This window comes from Podarcis erhardii, assembly GCF_964252035.2.
Source record: "Podarcis erhardii genome assembly, chromosome: Z".
Taxonomy (NCBI): domain Eukaryota; kingdom Metazoa; phylum Chordata; class Lepidosauria; order Squamata; family Lacertidae; genus Podarcis; species Podarcis erhardii.
The window spans coordinates 48147387-48169640 of NC_138504.1; the positions used below are offsets into that span (position 1 = coordinate 48147387).

The window sequence follows — 22254 nt, forward strand, 5'->3', positions numbered from 1 at the left end:
GTCTCGTAAGAAGATTCATGCTAATTTCCATTTGTATCTCATGCTTTTATCTTTTGTAATTGTATGTTAAGTAAGTATATGTTTTAATACTCATGGCTTTTATTCTGTGTATATTCTGTCTTAGTAGGTCTGTGACTATAAAAAATGATTGATTGATTGATTGATTGATTAAATTTACAGGAGATACTCACAATGGGACATTTTTCAAGATTTTACATTCATGTACAAAGGCAAGTATGTACAAAAGGTTTTATATCTCTGCCTATTTCATGTGACTGCAATTCCACAGCTTGCTGCCTTTGCCCACCCCTGCACTCACTTTTGGTCACGCACACATTATTCCTTAACAACACGTTCATAATGCACTCTTTCCCTTCCAGAATTCTGGGTGCTGTAGTTTGTTATGGTTTGCTGGGAACTGAAACTACAGTGCCCAGAATTCTGGAAGGGAAAGGGTGCACTACAAATATGCTTAAAAGCTATAGTGTGTACACAACGTCAGCCTCTCAGGTCACAAATAACAATAAGACAGATTTTCTAGCTCAGTGTGATCTATTATACTGCCAAATTGCTCCTGCTTCACTGCTCCCCTGGCAACAAACAACCCCCAGGACAGGGGGCTTCCTAATTGGAGCTTGCTAGGGAGCAAGAAACCATCGTCCCTGCTTTGGATATACCAAAAGCCAAGGCTTTCCCCCTTCTCTCTCATAACTGTTGTGGAACAGGCTGCATGAGCCACCAGAACACTGTTTTGCTGTGCCAGAGAGGCACCTGTCACCTGGCCCAGGCCACACCATTTTTATAATCACGCTTCAAAAAACAAAACCAATTTGTTTGGTCCTCATGTTTATGAAGAGGAAAAAAGCCTTTTGCTTGTGTAACTGTTCTTGCACGCACACGCAAACATGCACACGAAGCAGGGGAGGCGAACTGAATTACTGAATGTGTAATAAATCCTGTGAATCTAAGTAGAGTTATGTAATGCACATTATTATTATCTCTGTTACTCTTAGAACCTGTCTTTCTCAGCTGCAGAATCTACAATTGGGTTTCTTTACTGCCCACCGGGCCCTATTAATACTCAATTCCTCATTGCCAAAGTATCTCTTTTGCTGCCCTACCTTTTGCTGTGAATTCTCTTCCTACCTTAACTGGAAACCCCAAAGAAAATAACGCTTGCCAAGGCCCTTCTCTGGTGTTCAACAAATATGCTGCTGCAAAGTTTTGGAAGAGAGAAAGGAAAATAGAAGCAGAGAAGGCAAGAAAGGCTTAGAAAGGCTCTCCTGTTGCAATGAAGGAGAAAAATGGGTGCAGGGATCAGAAGGTGGAATAAAGTTTACAGCACGAAGTTCAAGTGAGATGCTTGGCTCCTACAGTCTTTACACATTTACAGGTTCAATGTGGAACAAGCTGACTGAATCTCAAGGCAGTAGGGGTATAATGGTTAGAGTGCCGCACTGAAGACTAGGGAGACTTGGGCTCAAATCCCCATTCAGCCACAAAGCTTTCTGAGCCAGTCGCTGTCACACAACCAAACTTTATCTTGTGAAGATAAAGGCAGGGAACCATGTACATTATCCTGAACATCTTATAGAATGGTAGCCGTGTTGGTCTGCCATGGTCAAAACAAAATAAAAAAATTCCTTCCAGTAGCACCTTAAAGACCAACTGAGTTAGTTCTAGGTATGAGCTTTCGTGTGCATGCACACTTCTTCAGATACCATCTTATAGAATGGGAGGGATAAAGTGAAATTAGATATCAAGATAGATCAAAGAACTTACTGAGACTTGGTCACCTTGTTAAGGAACAAATAAAGCAGCGTTCCATGGCAGGGGTGTGGCCATGAAATTTGTGCATCCCTGAGTGTCAGTGTGTGAGGCTTGCGAGTCACAACACACCAAATAAAACAGTACCAAGGGATATGGAACCAGAACCCCAAAGGAGTTAGTTTAAGCACATTCAGTGGGAAGTTTGAGACCCAGCAACTTGTATTGCAAGCTGCTGTGTTTCACAAGGAGGGTGCTGTGTGGCAGTGGTGGGGGTTTGGGGTGGGGTTGGGATGTTTCTTAAGTCACAGAGCATGGAATGAACTAGTCCAGCGGAACAAAGTTCACTGAACTGGTTCACAAACCTCTGGACTACACCTGAAAGTAGTTCCCATAATTGTCAGGTAAAATAAAGGTGAATTAAAGTTCATTTTGGGATAGAATTTTGAATGTTTTTGGGGTCTTTCATGTCCATTCCCTCCTGGACTAGCTTTAATTTTTTTAAAAAGTAAATAAAACAGGAAGTTAGTAAGCAAAACATTGATGCAATGTCCTAAGGCTTGTTAGGCAGATACTATGCCCTGGTGTTGCTGAGTATGTTGTGTCACTTAATCACTGTTGCTAAGCTCTCAGAAGGAAGGGATGTGAGGTATCTCCTATATCCTGCTGAAGAGAGTCATTCTTCCAATAGGAGCAACTTGCTGTGAGAAGTGTGTATGGTTCCAGGAATAAAGCAGATGATGCCTTGTGCCTTTAACAACTGTGTTGCTGGCACAACTTAAACAGGGCAAGCCTTTTCTAGTATAGGTGCAGGTGCCACCCCCTTGATGGGTGATCAACTGTGCAACCATGTATATGCATGGCGTCGGGAAATTATTAAATGATTCATTTCAAACCCAGTGGAAGAGAGCTGGAAAGTCTTCGTGGTTTGCAAGGAGACCCTACCCAGAGACCCAAGCGGATGTCAGTGAGAGTGGAGAAAGCCCCCAAGAGACTTGGTCTTGCTCTGGTGCCAGCCCAATTGAAATGTACGGGATGAAAAAAAGCTCACCAGGCCCTAATTTCTCCTGCTGAATCTGAAGGGAAGCAATGCTAGGGACATAACTCGAGACATAGGGATGGGCACGAGGAACACAAGTTTTTTAAGCAGCTGAAGGACCTTGGGTAGCAGAAGGTGATGGGAGAGGCCTCCCTCTGTTCCTGAGTCCAGTCAGAGGAGAGGATCCTGGGATGGAAGGACCAGTGGTCTGCTTTGGCCAATGTTTGTGGCAGAAAGCTTGGGGCGAAAAGACCTTTAATAATGGTGCAGCCTTCACAAACTCACTCTCTTCCTCCCTCCCTCTCAAAATCATGTTCCAAACTGTCCAATTCTATGGGACTTAAAAGGACTATTAGGGATGGTGGCGGTGGGGAAATTATTTTCTTTTCACATGATTTAAATTAATTGCAGCAAAAAACTTCCCACCACATTTCCACTACAACGCTCTAACGAGCAGGAATTTGCAGGGCCTGCTTCTGAAGACCAGGATATCTATAAGAACTACCTAGGAGAGGCAGGTGGCAGGACAGGGGAATGGGAAGGCATGGCTGGGTGGGATAAGACTAACACTGAGTCATGCATCACTAGAGGCTGAGGGAGGCAGGGGTGAGTGGGAGTGAAGAACGTACCGTAGCTGCCAATCTTCAAGGGTCACTGATAGTGATTCTGAAAGACAACACGAGAGCAACATGGCTGTTCAGACAATTTGAGGCAAGAGGCCACGCAAGTCTGGAAAATGAGTCACACTCGTGTGCACATGCACACGTGCGTGCACACAGATACTTGTGAAAAAGCACAATGACCAATACTGCATACATGTGCAAGGACAATGAAAGGAAGATGGAAATCTGCAGCTGCACCCACCCACCCACACAACCGCACACACAAGGATGTCTGCATCCTCGCATACCACAATTCCATTGCAAGGTACAAAACTGCGCCTGCACCAGCATGTACAACAGACACATACGACACACGCCAGGACACTTGCACCCCATGCACACTCACACAGCTGCAGCCATGCACACCTGTGCAAGAGCCGACATTTTCAGCCACCCACAGATATGTGGCCGCTGGCACTTTAAGGGCAGTGGCACACAAAAGGACTGGCAGGTTGTGTACAAACTTACCTGCCTCCAGAAGTGGGTGCAGGGTATTCTCTCCTCCACTGCCAGGGCCAGCCCTATCACTAGATGAAATGAGGCAGCTGCCTTGGGCAGCAGATGCTTGGGGGTGGGCGTGCACGTGCAGGGCTGTGGCGAAGGTGTTGGAGGACAGAGCTGAGCCTGTGCCCTTGGGTGCAGCAGAGGGCCTTGCTCTGGAACCCATGCTGGAGTACATGATGTGTAAAAGGTATGAAGTAAAATAATATTTCGAATGTTTTAATGAGTCATTTTTTTTTGTTTACCCCGTTTTATTGTTTTAGTCTGTTTGTAAACTACTCTGAGGTTTATCTGTTTCTTGTTGTTGTTTTTTTACAATCAAGTTTGTATAAATTGTTATGAATTAAAAATAATAAATAAGACTTAACTAGCAGCCTGACTGACTTCTATACATGGAGGGCAAATGAGAGGGGGAGGGAGCCATCTGGTTCTTCACCAGAGGCAGCAAAATGTGCTGGACGGCCTTGCCAAGCAGACTCCAGCAAATACTTCTGCCCCTCCCTCCACATTTCAGGAAGGCTTTTAAAAACCCACACCACTCCCCCCCCCCCCGCAGGTACCTAACTCACTTGTCCAGTTAAAATGTTTATTCCACGCCTTAAAAACCAAACAGTGCGTTTGTTTGTTTTTTAAGTGGAAATGTTGTTCGGGTGGCCGGAGATTGACTTTGGAAGTGCCACAAGAGTCAGCCAATCAGCACTCTGCACAGCCAGCTGGCTAAAGAGGAAAAGAGACACTCCAGGATTGGTACAAAGGATGGCCAATCCTGGAAACAGGCAAAACTGGTTACTCCCAAACTCAATCCAGGTTGGAAGTCTGCACGTCTTTCCAAATAAGAGTGAATGCATATCCACAGACAGAATTGCATCGTTCAAGGTATGAATGTCTATTTGAAAGGTACACCTTCCGTGTCCTCCTGAAGATCTTTGTACTTCAACTGCCATCACCTTGATCACTGGCTGTGGCTGATGGGAGCTGGAGTCCATCAACATCTGAAGGGTCAACTGTTCTTTTCCGTAAAGTTAGCACCCCAGTATCTTGCTAGTGCAGGAAACTGATTCCCTTGTCTTGCTCAGATGGGGTACTTCCCAGAAGACAGCTGTCTGGCAGCAATGCACTTCAGGAAGAATATAAGCTTTCTCCCACAGGTCACGCATAAGGTGTTTTAAGGTACTTACAATGCAAATGACTTCCTTTCTCAGTCAAACGCAGAAGCTGCATTCTCACACATTCAGAACTAAAACTACACACGCACATGCCCAAACAGGGACTATTCTCATTATATTGTGTGAAAATTCCCCTTGTCAAAGCTGCCCTCTTCAGATTACTGGACCATCTCACTAAACCAGAGGTGGCTAGATTGAAGCCTCTCCCCCCCCCCGGTGCATATGGACTCCGACTCCCATCATTCCTGGCTGTTGGCCATGCTGGCTGAGGCTAATGGGAGTTGCAGTCCAGCAACAAGGTCGCAGGTTCCCCCATCGCTGCACCAAACAGTTGTCAGGTGTAAGGTTATATTCAACAGCATCTTACACTTGGGTAACAACAAGGCCACAGCTTCAGGGCTACACAAGCAAACATATGCACCTCAGGCCTCCTCATAGACCTTGTAAATTAATTTGTTATAAAGACCTTTACAGTGCAATTCTACACATATCTACTTAGAAGTATTTCACTGGTGCATTCCCCCAGGTAAGTGGGTATAGGATTGCAGCCTTAACCTACTATCTGTCCCCAGTTAATATGGTAGCCAGTAATTCTAAACATATGCAAGCACTTATAAAAACAGCAAACAGAAAGTGCCATCTTTAAAAATATATGCCTCCCCTTTCTCTCTATCTTGACGGACTGACTCTTCTAAGATGATGTCCGCTACAACTATGGATCATCTAAAATTAAAAAGAGCCGATGTTTCTTGCTTCAGAAACAATATGTAAATTTATGTGCACTTAATCAACAAGTAACCAATTCAAAAGTCCTAGGTCTTATTAGAATTCATTTCTTAAGGTTTATTAAGAAGTTTATTAAGGTTGCAGCCTTAATAATAATTATTACGTGTGCTTAACCCTTTACTACCTGGCATTTGTATAAATATTTATCTACCCCAAAATACTCCACACAGAAAACAAGGTGCAGGCTTTACACTCAAGTGCACAGGCTTTCTCTCTCATGCACACATTTCAAAGAAAGCAAACAAATATTTGACACCCATTGATGAAGTGCACACACACACACACACACACACACACACACACACACTCAAACGTGTGTAGCTCAAAGGCTGAAATGCTGGGCCCCCCTTCAGTATTCCCCGCGCAATGTGGGAAGGCCAAATTTGTGTTAAAAGAAGAAAAACAAAGAAGAAGAAGAAACAGAACAGCAACAAAAGAAGATGGTTGTCTGTTCACTTGTGGCCAGCAAACTCAAGCCCAACTGCCAACGTGAACTCTCTTATTCTATATACAAGAAATGGAGCAAGGAGGACTGACTTGCCATATGGGGGCTGTTGACCAGTGGAGTTGGGCCAACGACAGGGTGGAATAAAAGAGTTGGGAGGGGAGAGAAAGAGGGAGAGAGAATCTGGAAACACTTGGAAATCATTCGAGCTGAGCCACTCAAGTATTATCAACACCTCGGCACCTTAAAGACTAGCAAATAATGCTGTAGCATAAACATTTGTGGACATTTGAGTCCCCTTGTGGTCCAGAAAAAGTTTGTGTTAGGTCTCTAATGTATTATAAGATTGTCTTTAAAATGCAACAGCCTAACAGGTCTACTTTTCTGGACGCTGCCAGAATTTCATACCGTATATATCTTTCTCCGAGACATGAATGGTTGCAGAGGCATAGCAAGGTCAGGTGGTACCTGGTGTAAAAAATTTTTTGTCACACCCCCCACATGGCAATTTTTAGAGAGGGCACCCCAAAATTGTTGAGCTGTTTTTAGGGTACCCCAAAATGGGCGACCTCTTTTTAGGGAGGGTTGGCCACAAAACTGATACACCCACTAATATCGTGAAAATCTGACCGCTGATTGCATAAAACCGCCCGCGAGTGCCACCAGAAGGTGCCAGGCTGATCGCCGGGCGTATTTGCGCTATCAACGGGTGGATTTTCACGATGAAATCTATCCGCTGGGAGTGCGAGCACCACCACGCCAATCCACTCAGGGGGATTTTGTCATACACCCCAGCATGACACCTAGGGAGAGCCGCATCCCCTGCAACGCCCCTGAATGGTTGTATCCAATAGGGGCTAAATGTATTCTAAAGCATCTAAATGATCTACACTTGCTCCCGGTACATTTCCCGCCACAATTCAGAGTGTTGGTGCTGGACCTGTAGAGCCCTAAATGCAGTGGCGTAGCGTGGGGGTGCAGGGGGGGCCGGCCGCACCGGGCACAACATCTGGGGGTTAGGGTTAGGGGGCGCAAATCCATGGGTTAGGGGGCGCAAATTACTTGCCTTGCCCCGGGTGCTGACAACCCACGCTACGTCATTGCCTAAATGGCTTCAACCCACTATACCTGATGGGGCATTTCCACTCCATCATTCAGTCCTGTTTCAAGGGCCTTCTGGCAGTTCCCTCCCTGCGAGAAGGGAAGTTACAGGGAACCAGGAAGAGGGCCTTCTCGGTAGTGCTGCCCTCCCTGTGGAATGTCCTCTGATCAGATGTCAAGGAAATAAACAACTATCTGACTTTTAGAAGACATCTGCAGGCAGCCCTGTATAGAGAAGTTTTTAATGTTTGATGTTTTCTTGTGATTTTAATATTCTGTTGGGAGCTGCCCAGACTGGTTGGGGCAACCCAGCCAAATGGGTGGGCTACAAAGAATAAAATTACTGTATTTACTTAAGTCTAATGCACCATCAAATCTTATGTGCACCTCAATGTTCAGAACACTGAAAGCAAAAAAAGTATTTGCTGGCAAATGTAAATGTGCCATCGAATCTAATGCACACCTTAATTTTCACAACGTAATTTGGCCAAAAAAGGTAAGCATTAGATTCGAGTTAATATGGTATAATTATTATTATTGGTCCTACTCAAAACAGGCCCACTGAAACTGATAGACAGGACTAACTTAGGTGCACTGTTTTAAATGGGCTTGCTCTGAGTAGGACTTCACGGGATACAACCTGATCTGACTGGTCACTTTCATGTTTCAGCTGAACAATGCAAACAACAAGCTCCCATCCCCTTCCTTGACTCACCCAGTCAGCGGCGTAGCGTGGGTTGTCAGCACCCGGGGCAAGGCAAGTAATTTGCGCCCCATAACCCGGGGCAAGGCAAGTAATTTGCGCCCCTAACCCCTAACCTGCCGTCGCTGCCAGCTTCTTGCTGCTGCCTGGGCTGGGGTATTCACAGTTCTACAAATCTTTGGCACTGGCTTGCTCCATTAGTTTAACTTGGGGGGGGTGAGAGAGAGATTGCAATCGTGCTATGTGCACCGAGGGGGGGGGGCACGGTTGCAACGCAGTGTGGGGGGAGAGAAGAAGAGAAACTAGCAGGAGAACCTTGATTTCCCTCTGCAGCTCTGGGGGGAAGGATGGCGCAGACTGGGCTCCTTCCTCGCCACAAGATCCTGGCTGCGGGGCGCAATTCGGGAGGGCTCAGCTGGCCGGGCCCAGGCCCCGCGGGGCTCCTCCGCGCTCCCCTCCCCCGGCTGGGCGGCCCCTGCAAAGGCTGCGGGTTCCGCTGCACCTCCGTCTCTCTTTCCACTGGTAGCGAGAGCAGGTGGGAGGAGGCCACCCGGGAGCCGGAACCGGGCACCAAATAAGGAGAGCGGGGCGGGCCTGGATCCTGGCCTTGTTTGGCGCTTCCCCTCGGCCGGCGGCCCAGCCAAGCCCGCGGCAGCGGCGAGGCAATGCCGGCGCAGGGGGGCGCCCACCCCTCGGCCCCCGCCCGGCGCTGCCGCCCCAGCACCTGCCCGCTCCTCCCAAGGGGCCTCCTCTCCCTCCCGCCTCTTCGCAGCAGTCCTCACGGGGGGGACAGGCTCGATTCTCCCCTCCCTCTTGCGCCCGCGATCCTGGCCAGGCTCCGGCTCCGGACCTCCTTGCTGGCGCCTGCTGCTCTCCCTGGTCGCCCAGCCCGACCCCTCCTCCCAAAGGAGCTGAGCCCCGAGGCTCTTCGGCGACTCTGGAGGCGGCGAGTACGCCCCCCCAGATATTGCGCCCGGTGCGGCCGGCACCCCCTGCACCCCCCACGCTACGCCACTGCACCCAGTCTTGGCAGCCCCTAGACATTTTGCCAGAGATTCAGGAAGAGACATGCAGGCAAAACCCACTTCTGCGCAATTGTGGAAATGCCCCCCCCCCTCTAAGCCAGGCTTCCTCAACCTTGGCACTCCAGATGTTTTGAGACTACAATTCCCATCATCCCTTACCAATGGTCCTGCTAGCTAGGGATCATGGGAGTTGTAGTCCCAAAACAGCTGGAGGGCCGAGGTTGAGGAAGCCTGCTCTAAGTCATGGGCATAGCCAGGATTTATTGGGGAGGGCAGGCTTTATGTTTGGGGGGGGCATGTTATCTGCAATGCAATTAGTTAATTTTAATTATTTACTTGATTTTTTTGAGGGCAGCTGCCCCTCCCCCCCCCACTATGCCCATGCTCTAAGTGTCCACAAAGCAGTTTCTGATTATATTAAAAGGTGAAGCATTTCAGGGCAGGGAAGGAATAGGGACCCCAGAAGCCAGCTGACTGGATCACATGGCCTGGGCCACAATGTCTCCCATTCGCTGTCAGATGGACAGGCGATCAGAGGTGTGGTTCTTAGGAGTCAGGTGTGTGCAAACACACACACACACAATCCTTACACTATTCTTTGCTGCTGCCTGGCAGTGTCCCTAGGCCCAGAAACCAAACATTTACAAGGGGGAAATGTGGCGTTGTGTAGGAGATAAAAGTCAGAGATGAAGTAGAGAGCAAAACCTCATTCATTTCAGCCTGCCTGTATATAGAATATATAATCCATGAGGATGAGAGAGAGAGAGAGAGAGAGAGAGAGAGAGAATGGCAATGGAGAAATGTGTTGGGGAGACGGAGAACTGCACACAGAGGTAAAGCAGCAGAAAGTAAAGCAGATTATAAATGAATTCAAAAAAAAGGAAAAGGAAGAAGAAAATGGCAGAGAGAAGCAAGGAGAGAGAGAAGCAAGAACAGGCAATACAGGCAGCAGCAGCAGCAGCAGCAGCAGCACCACATGGTAACAGGCCCTGGCCAAAGGATGCTGTAAACAAGGAACTGGGCCTGCGGAGAAGACCCTGCGCATCTAGAAAGCAGGTGGGTATAGCTAACCATTTGCATGCCAGAGTGTTGCTTTTTCATCATCATCATTATTATTATTATTATTATTATTATTATTATTATTTATTACAACCAACACATAAGTCAGTGTCCTGCACCTTCTCCAGGCTCGTCCATGCCTGATCCTAATCTAGATCTGTGGTGTGTTTGCAGAGCAAATATCTGGTTGGAAGAAGGCCCCACTCAGCCAGGCAAGGTCATTATCAGCAAGCACCGTCCTGTACCCAAGTGGCCGTCGGAGGCAGTGACCAGTCTATAAACCCTTACAATCAGATTCCAATATGAGAGCCAGGCCCTCCCCAGAAAGGGCGCCTTCTCACGCACAGCAGCACCCATGAACTTACACAGCAAATTGTCACAGACAGCGAAGTCCTTAAGGATATGCTGCAGCTGCACGTGTCAGCTCTTTTTATGTCACACTCACGGGCACCCACAAACCTCTGGGTGAGCGATGCCTGCATGAGAGCTGCAGGCAGAAAGTGTGGAGTTTTCCTCTCGGCACTGCAAAGCTGAGATTTCCCTCTGGACTTACCTCTGACTCCATCCTGTAACAAGTATGCCCACACAAGTAAGAGTGGTACAGCTGAACAGCCCAGAGCTGACATTGGGGAAATTATAATTTTCTAGAACCTAAGGTTTTGTGCTTTGCTTCAAATGATAATGTGAAGGTACGGCAAATGGAACCTGGTGGGCTGCCTGAATCATCAAGCAGAACGAATACAGCTAAATCTTGCATCGCCACTGGTGAAGGGGCAGCATCTCCTACAGCAAAGGGCAGGGAGCTGGCTTAAGGGGCCCAGGGCAGGCTACAAGGAGTTTTCCTCTCCAACATCTCTCTACTCCTCAGCACCTGCCACCTGAGGAATCCACCTCGTTCTGCCTCGTGGCAGAGTGTATCTGCACACAGACTTAAACTGGTTAAATAGCCATTCCTTCTTCCAAGGAAACTGCCCTGGGGCGTACAGTTGAGGAGGTGGGTGATGGGGGAATCCCCAGCAGAGTATTCTCAGCAAACTGCAACTCCTGAGATTTGTTAAACCAATATTGCTCAGTTTGTAGGTCAGGTGAATTGCTAATGACTTAAGTCTTCTCACTGTTCAAGGGGTGCAAAAAAACAGGAGCATAGTAAAAGTTAATGTGATCAAACAGCCTCATGTTCAATGACAGAAAAGTTCTGACCCATGTTTTCAACTCACGTCAAGGGCTTTGCCAGGAAATTCTGCTAATTAAGAAGATAAGGCAAGTCCCGGCCAACTCCTTTAAGACACCCTGAGCAGCCTTTCTCAGTAGGAAGCAACAGTGAAACAAAAGCTTTATCGACAATCTTCCCACAGCAGTTTCTCAAGTTCAGCTATTTGAAATGAAGCATTTATACCTAGTTCCCTACTCACACGTAAACCCCCCCCCCAATACCAGCTCTGGACAGCTACTTGCTATTTAAACAAACAAACAAACAAACAAACAAACAATGAACAAACAAACAAATAAATAAAAGACAGCCTTCTTTTGCTCAAGATCAGCAGTTAAATATCAGCAACAAAACTCTTCCCAAATGTTTCTGTATCATTTGCAAAACGAAGTATTTCCAGACACGCAAAACCACGTGCAGCAGCCTGGTCTTTTACATGTCTGTTTGTTATCAAGGCCCACCGCATTCCACAGGTCATGCTCCCATTGTATGACTTAGCAGTGCAAGTCTCCCAACCATGTTTACCCAGAAGTAAGTCTTATTGAAGTCAATGGGGCTTACTCCCAGGCAGGTGGGTCAGGACTGCAGCCTAAGTTCTTGGTAAACATGCATAGAATTATGCGTATTTACTTGGGAGTACCTCCACCGAACTCGTTTGGACTGATCTTCACGTAAAAGTCCGTGGTGCTGTTCTATAGGAAACAAGTTTTGCTATCATTCTCAGTTGTAGTCTTCTGCATGCCAGGTCCAAAGTGCAACATCTTATTCTGGCTAAACTTTCTTCATGTTATAGAAAGAGAAGTTGGCAGAACCATGTTTTCCCCAGGGAGGACCTGGTTGCTCTGGCTGGAGTGGGGGTCTGTTTCTATGGGGCTCTCTACCTTGGAAATTAATCACAAAAGGGATGAAATACAGTTCTCCTCCCCAATCAATAATATAACACTTTCTTTCTTGCAAGAACCACTGGACAGGTGGGGTGGTGTCACACAAGAAAGCCCTAAGACTCTAGACTGAAGTGACTTCCTATTCTGATTGAAATCCCTGCATCAGAAAAGGATAGAAAATGCTTAGTAAGAAATTCTCTAGAATTCTCTCACTTGCATCTTGCGCTCCCTGGCGCTCAAAAGGTCAGGGGGCAGTGGCTCATGAGACAGATTTACATGAAATCTGCATAAGTAGTTCCTGTTTGTACTGAACTTGGCCTCTCCTAAATTTCGGAACGTGCTTCCTTATAACCATGCCCACATTTCCCTGGCTGCCAGGATGGGCAACCTCTTTCTAAGCAAAGTTTTAAAAATGGTGGAAGAAGGTGATTTGAGGCCTACTATAGGAGCCAGGACTGTCCTAGGCTTTCTCCCTAACGAGGTCCTTGCACCTAGCCATTAGGACAGATCTTCTTCAACACCGGCACACCACTCCAGGCAGTGCTGCTGCCTCCCAAACCACCTTTTCCTCAGATCCACCAAAGGATATAAAAGATCCCAATATCTTCTCCCAAAGGGAAGCTCAGCATGCAAAGAATGAGCAAGTTCTCATGAGCAGCAGTTACTACCTTGAGCACCGGGAAAGGCACTTAATGGCACAACCCTAAGCATATTTACTCTGGAGGAATCCTCGCTGTGTTCAGTGGGCCTGACTCCCTAGGAAGTGGGCTGAGGTTCATGAGGTTCTAGTGCAGCTGGTGGCCAGAGCCTGTTTTTCCCTTCCTGCCCACCCACTGCACAGCCAGACTTACCTGGGGACACCGGGAGGTGCACGGTTGGGCCGAGATGGAACCTGAGGGGGAGGCCCAAAAGGATCAGGGGAGGCCCCAGGCCTAGAGGGCACAGGAGGAGCACCACCCAGAGTGGGACCACCAGCAGGCGGTGGTCCAGGAGCCGGGCCTCGCGATCCAGGTCTGGCTGGGGGGACTGCAGGAGCTCTCCTCTGGGGTGTAGGGCTGGATGTGGGAGACCTATTGAACAGAGAGAGGGTTTCACTGCCGTGGCAGGCCCGCAGGATAACAAGGTGCTCTGGCACATTTAAAGAACCCTTCAGGCTAGAGACAAAACCACTTTCAAGGGAGATGGCAGCATTGTGAGGGAGGGAGGCGCCCCTGCTTTTGGTGGAGATGTCTTTTGCCTCATGGTCTCCCTTGCCAAGTAGGATTTGCAGGTGCAAATCCTGCAGTAGTGTTTACAGGGTTTGCAACACTACTACAGCCTACTTGTTTACCTGAGGCAAAGGTGTGAGGATCGTGTACACACCATGCGTAGCAATTCCTCCTGGGGACCGAGATCTCTTCGGGGGCCCCAATAAAATATTTGAAGGGGCTGAGCCCCACAAAGTGGATGAACATTGCCATTCAAATTGTGTGTGTACAGCATGTCTTGATATCAATTGTGCGGGGCGGGGCTTACCTCCCCCCGCCATTTTATTCAAGTTTGTGCCACTGGCTGCCATCCCCCTCCATCCTCCACAAGCCTTTTGTGCGCTGGGTGAGCACCAAGGTCCCAGCGACCCCTGCAATGCTTTGTGAGCACAAATGCGGCTGCTTTGCTGAACTGCAATGCTGCAGTGCCCAAGCTTCCCATTCCAGCAGTGGGGCCCACCTAAGTTGCTAAAAGAGGCCTCAGGAAGGTCTGCAGGGGCCTCCCCCTGAGCCTCGGGTACCTGCGTCCGGACGGTATGTTCTGCACCTGCAGCCAGGAGTCGTCCACCGGCGGAGGCAAGGGAGTGCTGATGGTGGTGGTGTTGATGTCCCCGATGATGTGGTGTGCCTCCTTCAAGGCATGGTACATGCGCAGCATCTCATCACGCCGCTGGGCTTGCTCAGCTGATTCTTCCATCAGTGTGTTTTGGTCTCCACAGGAATACAGGTTTGCCAGCAGCTCCGAGTGGATAAAGTCCTTTGTCTACCAAAGGGGGAAACAGAGGCAGTCACCATTCAGAGTAGATCTGCAATATAAACATTTAAACTGCTATCTGCCTAGGCCACTTTTTAGGTAGCCCCTACCCTAATATTCCTAGCAGTTCAACCTAGCAGTTTGAAAGCACGTCAAAGTGCAAGTAGATAAATAGGTACCGCTCCGGCGGGAAGGTAAACGGCGTTTCCATGTGCTGCTCTGGCTCGCCAGAAGCGGCTTAGTCATGCTGGCCACATGACCCGGAAGCTGTACCCAGGCTCCCTCGGCCAATAAAGCGAGATGAGCGCCACAACCCCAGAGTCGGTCACGACTGGACCTAATGGTCACAGGTCCCTTTACGTTTACCTTACCCTGATATTCCAGGCCCCTTTGTGTAATATTAAGCATCTATTTTTGCTACTCTAAGCTTACTTAACAGGAAGTAAACCTCATTGAATGCAGCTGGACCCACTTTTGAGGAAGCATTTATAGAAGACTGTTTTTCCTAATACAATATGCATGCCAACAACCCAGTCTTCCTAGTCTTAGTCTCCCATTCTAGCTGTTACCTCACATTGGGCCTCCACTGTCCTAGGTTACATGCAGTCCCATAGACTGTTTGATGGGATACATACATTGTTTATCATAAGGTGCATGATGGTCTTAGGCATGAGGTCACGGATGGTCTTGTTGACAATGGCCATGTAGGAGTCTACAAGGTTCCTGATGGTTTCCACCTGTCTCTCCAGCTGAGGGTCCATGGAATGCATCAAGCTGTCAGATCCATTCTCTTCCGACTCACTGGCCTATGTAGGATGTTGAAGAAACAGGTTGTGTCTTTAGCAAGGCAAACACACGCCACACCTCCAGAGGCAAAAAAAGGGAAGGGCTGAGGAACTGATGAAACACCATGAGAAGACATGGGGCTTGTCACTTCAGAGCTGATGGTCTCATTCTTACCTAATTTCCCAATATATCCAAATCACACACACACACACCCTGGAAATTTTGGATCCTCACTCTGGTTCTCAATTCCAGCCCTGGAAGGGGGATGGGAGGATGCTGAGCTGCTAGGTACAATTCCCGAGCTTGACCAATCAGATGCCCCCTTCCCAAAGCAGGAGCAAGAGAGCTTAGAGAATCTCCTACAATATGATACTCCTTAGTTATTTTATTACATATAGAGGCATGAGAGGATGCTTTCTGGTTAAATGAATGAGCTTTATGTTGGCTTGCCTTGCCCATAAAACACTATACAGATTAGAAGCCACCTACACCAATTTCTGTGAATTTGCCCAAAGTGTTAAATGGTTAGATAGCTAGATTAGATAAACTGAAATTAGTATTCTCAAGAGGCCATGAAAGGGAAGAGACAATTTTGTAGCATTTCTATACGAAGCCTAGACATATACAAGATAAGCCCACGGGAAGCCCACAGCAGCAGTCATTGGCAATAATGCAATCTTCAGCAATGCTCATTTAAAACATCTGTACTGGGAGAGAAGTCAGTGGTCTTGATTGAGTCCTAAACAAATCAGGAATAAACATTTGCTGACAAATTCTAGTTCAGCAGTTTACCCATATACAACTGCCAGATGAGGACACACTTTATGCACATGATGAAGTAGGGTCTAATCCAGGGAAGAGGAACCCGTGGCTCTCCAGATGTTGTTGGACTCCAGTTCCCATCAGCCCCAGCCAGCATGGCCAATGCTCAAGGAGGATGGGAGCTGGATCCCACAACATCTAAAAGACCACAGGTTCTTCGCCCCACTATAGCCCACGACAGGAACAGAGCTAGGGCTCTAGTCCCAACAGCTGTGTGGCACAATGCTTGTTTCCATACTTAGGGTGCCTAGCTACTCCTTTTGACCATTCATTTTATTTTCTTCCCTAGAACACCCGGGCATCAAGTGAAGACAGATTTTTTGGGGGGCGGCAACAGTCTCTCACAGAGGAAGGTTCTTTCAGCTCAGGTCTCTTTCTCCACCCCCCAACCCAACTTTCTTCCTTTGTGGTTTTGTCACAAATGGTTGATGAAAGCATCACTGCGGTTTTGGGAACGGAAGATGAAGGGGATTAGAAATCAGGACAATGAGGAAGCGGAGAGACTCTGAAAACAAGAACCCAAGATGGGGCAAAGGCTCATTTGGATGCAACTCAGAAATTGGGCAATCAAATTCCAAAGACAAGGACACTCAAGACAAGTAAAAGGAAAACAGAAGCAAGAAGAATGGAAAGAAATTAAACAGGCAAATGTGGCAGGGAGTGCAGAGAGGAGGAAGGGAGGAATGCATGTCTTTTGGGACATGGAGACAGAAGGGTGTTTTGGTATTTTTAAAAAAGAAAGTAAAAAAATATAAATAAATAAATTCAAAAAGAGCAATTCAGAAATAGATGATGAGATTCCCGCTATAGGGCAGAGCAGGCAAAGGTGGGCCGTCACTTACTTTGTCTTTGTCCTGGAGGGCCATTTGAGCACAAAAAGCAAAAAGGGAAAACAAAAACAAGAAAAAAAATGTGACTTTTTTTTAAAATCCATGTATTTTACTTTGCATCATCTGGTGCACATCTGGTGTATCTAGTAGTATGGCCTTGAAAATATGGCAAACCTCACCAAAAAATGTATGTTTAAGGGAACTCAAAGATAAGGCAGATAGTTAACCAAATAAAATTGACTGGAACGAAATATCTGCAAAGCAACAGAATAAAAATAAAAATAAAAAAGTAAAACTGGCTCAATAAGTATAGATTCCTAGAGAAAATTACTTACCAGTAGTGACAAGGGTTTGTGCCCCCAGAACTTACATTGGATCTAGTTTAAGAATATTGAACAAGGAAGCAGGGCCCATGGAGAGCCCATCCACAAAATATATCAAAGGACAGGGGAATGCAAAGCGAAGGAGGGGAAGCACGTTGATTAAAATGGGGTAAAGCACGACAAGGGCAGAATGGGTTTTAAAGAGTTTAGAAGGACAACACAGCATATGACGGACTCAGAGCCAGAATCATTCCACTGTATCACCAACAAGGTGGCACCACAGTCACTTAGCAAGTCATACAATATGGCGGCCTGGTGGGTTGTGATCCAATGTAGACCAAGTATCTGCTCCGTGCATGGAGGACATGGTGTGTGTGTGGAGCCTGTGAGAAGGAAGAGGAAGTGGGGAATAATGAGTGGGCAAAGCAGGGAATGGGGGCTGTGAGTGGTACAATAAATGGGATATCTTAGAAGAGATGGGGAGGAAGAGGGCTGCCACCTCTACTCCAGACACTACATGTTGTCCTTTAAAACGTCTTGTTGGAGTGGGAGCTGCTTCTCCTCACCCACCCATCCCCCTCATGGTCCTGTCCTCAATTCCCCTCCTATGGAGAAACGCCATCTTGCTCCAAGTGGTGATTTCAAGGGCCAACTGGGACGAGAGATAAGCAGCCTTATGACAGGGAATGGTGTTGGTGGTGCCTGAAATGCAGGGAAGGGCCTGTGGGCAAAGTTTTGATTGGACTTCACTGGTGATCCATTGCTAAAAAATGAAAATAAAAACTCCTGTAGGTGGATGTGGGGAGAACCTCACTCTGCCAACCAAGCCAAGGAATCTTAATAGTGAGAATTTTGGCCACTGTTACAGGTTCTAATGAAAACAACAACCCACACCACAAGACACACCACCTAAGTAATCCTATCAGTTTCGAACCTCCTTCTTTGCAGCATGAGTCTGTGACTCACCATTATACGAAACACAAGACCTTGCATCAGTTGAAAGCCATTGGTCATTGGCCATGCTTGCTAGGATAATGGGAGCTGTAATTCAGCAACATGTGGGGAGGGAGAGGTTCCCCACACCTGGTTTGAAGCCAGTCAAGAGCCCCTCATAGTTACGCCATTTACATTTCCCCCTTTTTGTTTCATGTCTTAAAGAGGCACGAGTTTGTTTTGAAATACATCTGCTTCTTCTCTAATATGATAGGGAATCTCAGATAAGTAAAGAGACCTTGAAAAGGAATACTGTCGAAACAATTCATCTGTGAGATCCAGCTGCCCAGGAAGTTGTTAATTCTAAGGAAAGATGGTCCCTTATCAGAAGATAAATGATCTGTATATACGAAAGCAGAGTGACACAAGATTATAGTCTGCCTCTTTTTAAAAAAATGAAGGCCAGTTGTCGACACTGTCCTCTCCAAGGACAGTCAGCACCAAACATATTTTAGTTGTATTCCACTTTTTAAATTAAAAATCCTAATGGAACAACGAATAACAATGATATTTGAAAGAAATCTAGATGGTGGGAATGCCCTCTGGCTCCAACATTTGGACTGATGCTTTGTGCTTTTTGCTGCTTTTATTTCCCCCCTCTAAATTATATGCTCTTTACTTATTTAGAAAATACAAGCTCTGTTTTGCTCCTAAATTTAAAACTTTGATTGTGTTGTCCTTCTTCCTTCCTTCCTTGATTTTACATTAATTAAAATACTTTATAAATATATGGAAATCTGGAAGTGAAGTACTTCTACTATCCTAACATTCGCATTCACTGACATTAGTTCTAAGCAGTGGCTGCTGTTCTTCCTGTATTGGTCACTGCTAGAGCGTTCAGGCAAACATAAACTACCTTGTGAGTAATCACAAAAGTATATTTTATTTATCCGTTTTTGAAATCGTTATAACCCAACCCAATTCAAGATAGCAGTGCGGGCTACAAAATACAAAATAAAGGTAACCAACCAAACCATAAAAATAACAGAACCATTAGAACCAAACAAAACATAATGTCAGCTGCCATGTTTGCTGTTCACATCTCTACCCCACCTGCGTATAAAGCAGGGCTGGGCGCCCTATTTTAACATCCCCACCCCCCATGCATTCCTTCTCAATTGAGGGGAGCAGAACCTTTCTCCTCTCTTGCCTTGCTTAGGGCTCTTCCAGACTAGTAGATTTTGTGTGTGACCAGCATGCCACTGACACAATAATGGTGTATTAGTGCTAGATCACCACACGCCCACACATCATTCTGCGTTCCTGCAATGTGTCCCTTGTCTTGCTGCAGTATTGCCACCTGAACAGGTACGGTTGCACTTCAGCACAAAAACGAGGAACAAAAAGATAAATCAGAACATTTGTGGCATAAAAAGGTGCAGGATTTTCAGCAGGAAGCTACAGGCAGACGTGGAAAAGCTAAGAGAGGCAGAGAGGTTGGTGGGTGAAGTCTTCAGGGATGTTATAGATGCACCCCACTCTCCCAAAGATAGCGCCTCTGCTGTCAGGGGAGGGGGGGGCGGCCTGAGGAAGAAGAGTGTTGCTCTGAGGCAGATGGGAATGTTTCTTTTGAATGGACCATTTCCTTGGAGGAAGAAGAGTTATCCTTTTGTGTCAAGGAAAGCTCTCTAGGGGGTGGAGGGATCCTGGCAGCAGCTGATTCAATAGTTAAAAACATAGATTGTTTGGTGCAGGATGGACAAGCAGACCACAGAGGAAATTGCCTGCCTGCCTGCCTGCCTGCCTGCCTGCCTGCCTGCCTGCCTGCCTGCCTGCCTGCCTGCCTGGTGTGAAGGTTGTTGGTGTTGACCATCACCTTGAGAGCCTGGTTGATAGTGCAGGGGAGGAATCAGTGGTTGTGGGACACATTGACACCACTGACATGGGAAAATGCAGTCATCAGGTCCCAGGAGCCAAATTTAGGTTGCTAGGTAGGATGCTGTAAGCCAGAACCTCCAATGCCTTGGCTTCTATGGGCAGGGACAGCTGGAGAGGCACAGCTTTGTGGCCTCAATGTGTGGAAGAGACGATGGTGTCAGGAAGAGGGCTCTGGATTTGTGAGGCAATGGGGAGCATTTTGGGGCGAGCTGGGCCTGTACAAAAGGCACAGGCTCCACTTGAACCAGGTTGGAACCAGACTATTGGCGCTTGAAATGAAAAAGGTGGCAGAGTAGCTATAAAACCGATTGTGGGGGGAGCTGAAGGGAGCCGAGTAGGGTCCAGTTCAGAACAAATTTTCTCCCTGAGATGAAGATGATGAAACTGGGGAAAATTTAAATGGGGTGTGTGCAAAGCAAGACATTATATGTGCAAGGGAACAGGGCAGCAATTCAGAGAGGCCAACGCTCCGCAGCTCAAAAGGCAAGTGTCAAAGACACGTGAAGAGAGAGACTGTATTCAAGTGTTTGCTTGCTACTGCTAGAAGCCTCCGAGCCAAGATGGCCTTAGAAGACAGCATTGATATTGTGGATATAAAGGAAACCAGGTGGGAGAGAACCAGCAGGGCACGGTTATCTCTGGTGAAAAACTCAATGGGAAGGACAGGGAAGGACACATCAGAGGTGGTGGCGCTTGGCACGTCGAAGAGGGCATTGAGCCCAGCATTTCGGAAATCCCCCAAGCAGCAGACTCTTCAATGGTGGTGATACAGGGCCCCAAGAGCAATCTAAATACAGATTGTACCTTGTAAGTCGAACAGAATCCGTTCTGGAAGTCTGTTCAACTTCCAAAATGTTCAACTTCCAAGGCGCGGCTTCCAACTGGCTGCAGGAACGTCCTGCAGCCAATCGGAAGCTGCGTGGGACATTTGGCTTCCAAAAATCGTTCGAAAACTGGAACAATCACTTCCAGTTTTTGATCGTTTGGGAGCCGAAACGTTTACGTTTACAGGCATTCGGCTTCTGAGGTTCCACTTTATTGGGTATGTGCTATTGTGTCCCGATCAAAATGTTCAGGGAGATCTTGAGATGAGCAGAAATTGAAGGCACAACAAGAAGGACACGCAGGGTTCCACTGCTACAGGCAATGCTACCTTTGGCTCACCTCTGATGCTGGGAGCTGAGGCAATGGACTGTGTTTGAGAACCTGGGGGGAAAGTTTGGCTTCCCACATTCATCACTCAATCTCTCTTTGCTTTGTACATGAACAGAGTAGATCATATGAACAAACAAACATGGCTGCCCCTACCAGGGAGGGTGGTGTCCTTCATAGGCATGGTTTGCTCTAAGATGCTTTCACCCCCCCCCCCCACTCCTTTACCCTTCTGTCGCTGCTGTGGATCAACTCACCCCAACACGCTCCGGGTAAACTCCTGCGCGCAAGAAGGAGGCCTTCCAGCTATCCACCTCCTCCTGGGTCTCACAGGCCAGCTCCAGCTGCCGGTAATCTTTGTACACATTCCTGAGGCAAAAGAAAACAAAAAAATTACCTAACATAAAACACATTTTAAAAGTTATTTTCACACATATATGCATTTTTAAAAAGCACGCTTTATCCTAGTATACGTATTTTCTACACATTACTCAGCTGGGAAACTTTATTGCAAAATTCTGAGAAGTGAGAATTTCAAAAGGAGGACTGCGTTTCAGTTTGTGGATTGGTCCTGAAAGGTAGATTTGGCTTTAACTGAGAACTGAGTTGAGTTTCTCTCCCATCTGTAGTCATAAGTTAGCCAACAACTAAGGAAAAAGGGCCAAAAGGAAGTAATCAGTCTATATGCTGCTTTTTGTGAGACTGCCAGCTGACGAACAGTTCCATTTCCAAACATAGTTTGCAAAGCCTCTTCAAACCACAGTTTCAAAAAATGACTTGGAGGTTATCCCCAGCCATATTCGCCCAGTCTGGACATCAAGCAAACCATGGCTCCAGTAGGGATGCTTCATTAACTTGTTTTCTGTTAATCCAGCCATAAAGGGTCCTGATTTGCACCCACCAGTCTAATGTGAGAATTTGCACTTCTCTGAACTTTGCAATACAGTGCTCAGCTGAAAAAAATGGACCAAAAGGGGTTTTACAAAGGTATATTTTAGGATAAAATATATTTAGAAATGAGATAGAGCTCATCTTTAAATATAAATTTCCATACAGATTTTTTTTTTAATGGCAGATTACTGCACAAGGGGTGGTGGAACTTACATAAGAAAGAACTCATC

At 46.8% G+C, this 22254-nt stretch overlaps 1 protein-coding gene across 21 annotated transcripts in view; it reads right to left on the reverse strand.

The window, feature by feature from the left end:
• The window catches only part of DNM1 (dynamin 1), a 131054-nt gene that overhangs the window by 4777 nt on the left and 104023 nt on the right, over positions 1-22254 (reverse strand). For 11 of the 21 annotated variants that reach the window (XM_081847547.1, XM_081847555.1, XM_081847553.1 and 8 more), the window contains 4 exons: positions 21391-21502; positions 14985-15155; positions 14117-14358; positions 13200-13418 (listed from right to left, as the gene is read on the reverse strand). In XM_081847547.1, the coding sequence (XP_081703673.1) occupies positions 13200-13418; positions 14117-14358; positions 14985-15155; positions 21391-21502 (744 nt within the window). Of the gene's footprint in view, positions 1-3435; positions 3473-12094; positions 12157-13199; positions 13419-14116; positions 14359-14984; positions 15156-21390; positions 21503-22254 lie in introns of all 21 variants that reach the window. The other 10 variants (XM_081847549.1, XM_081847544.1, XM_081847543.1 and 7 more) reach the window with 5 other exon arrangements.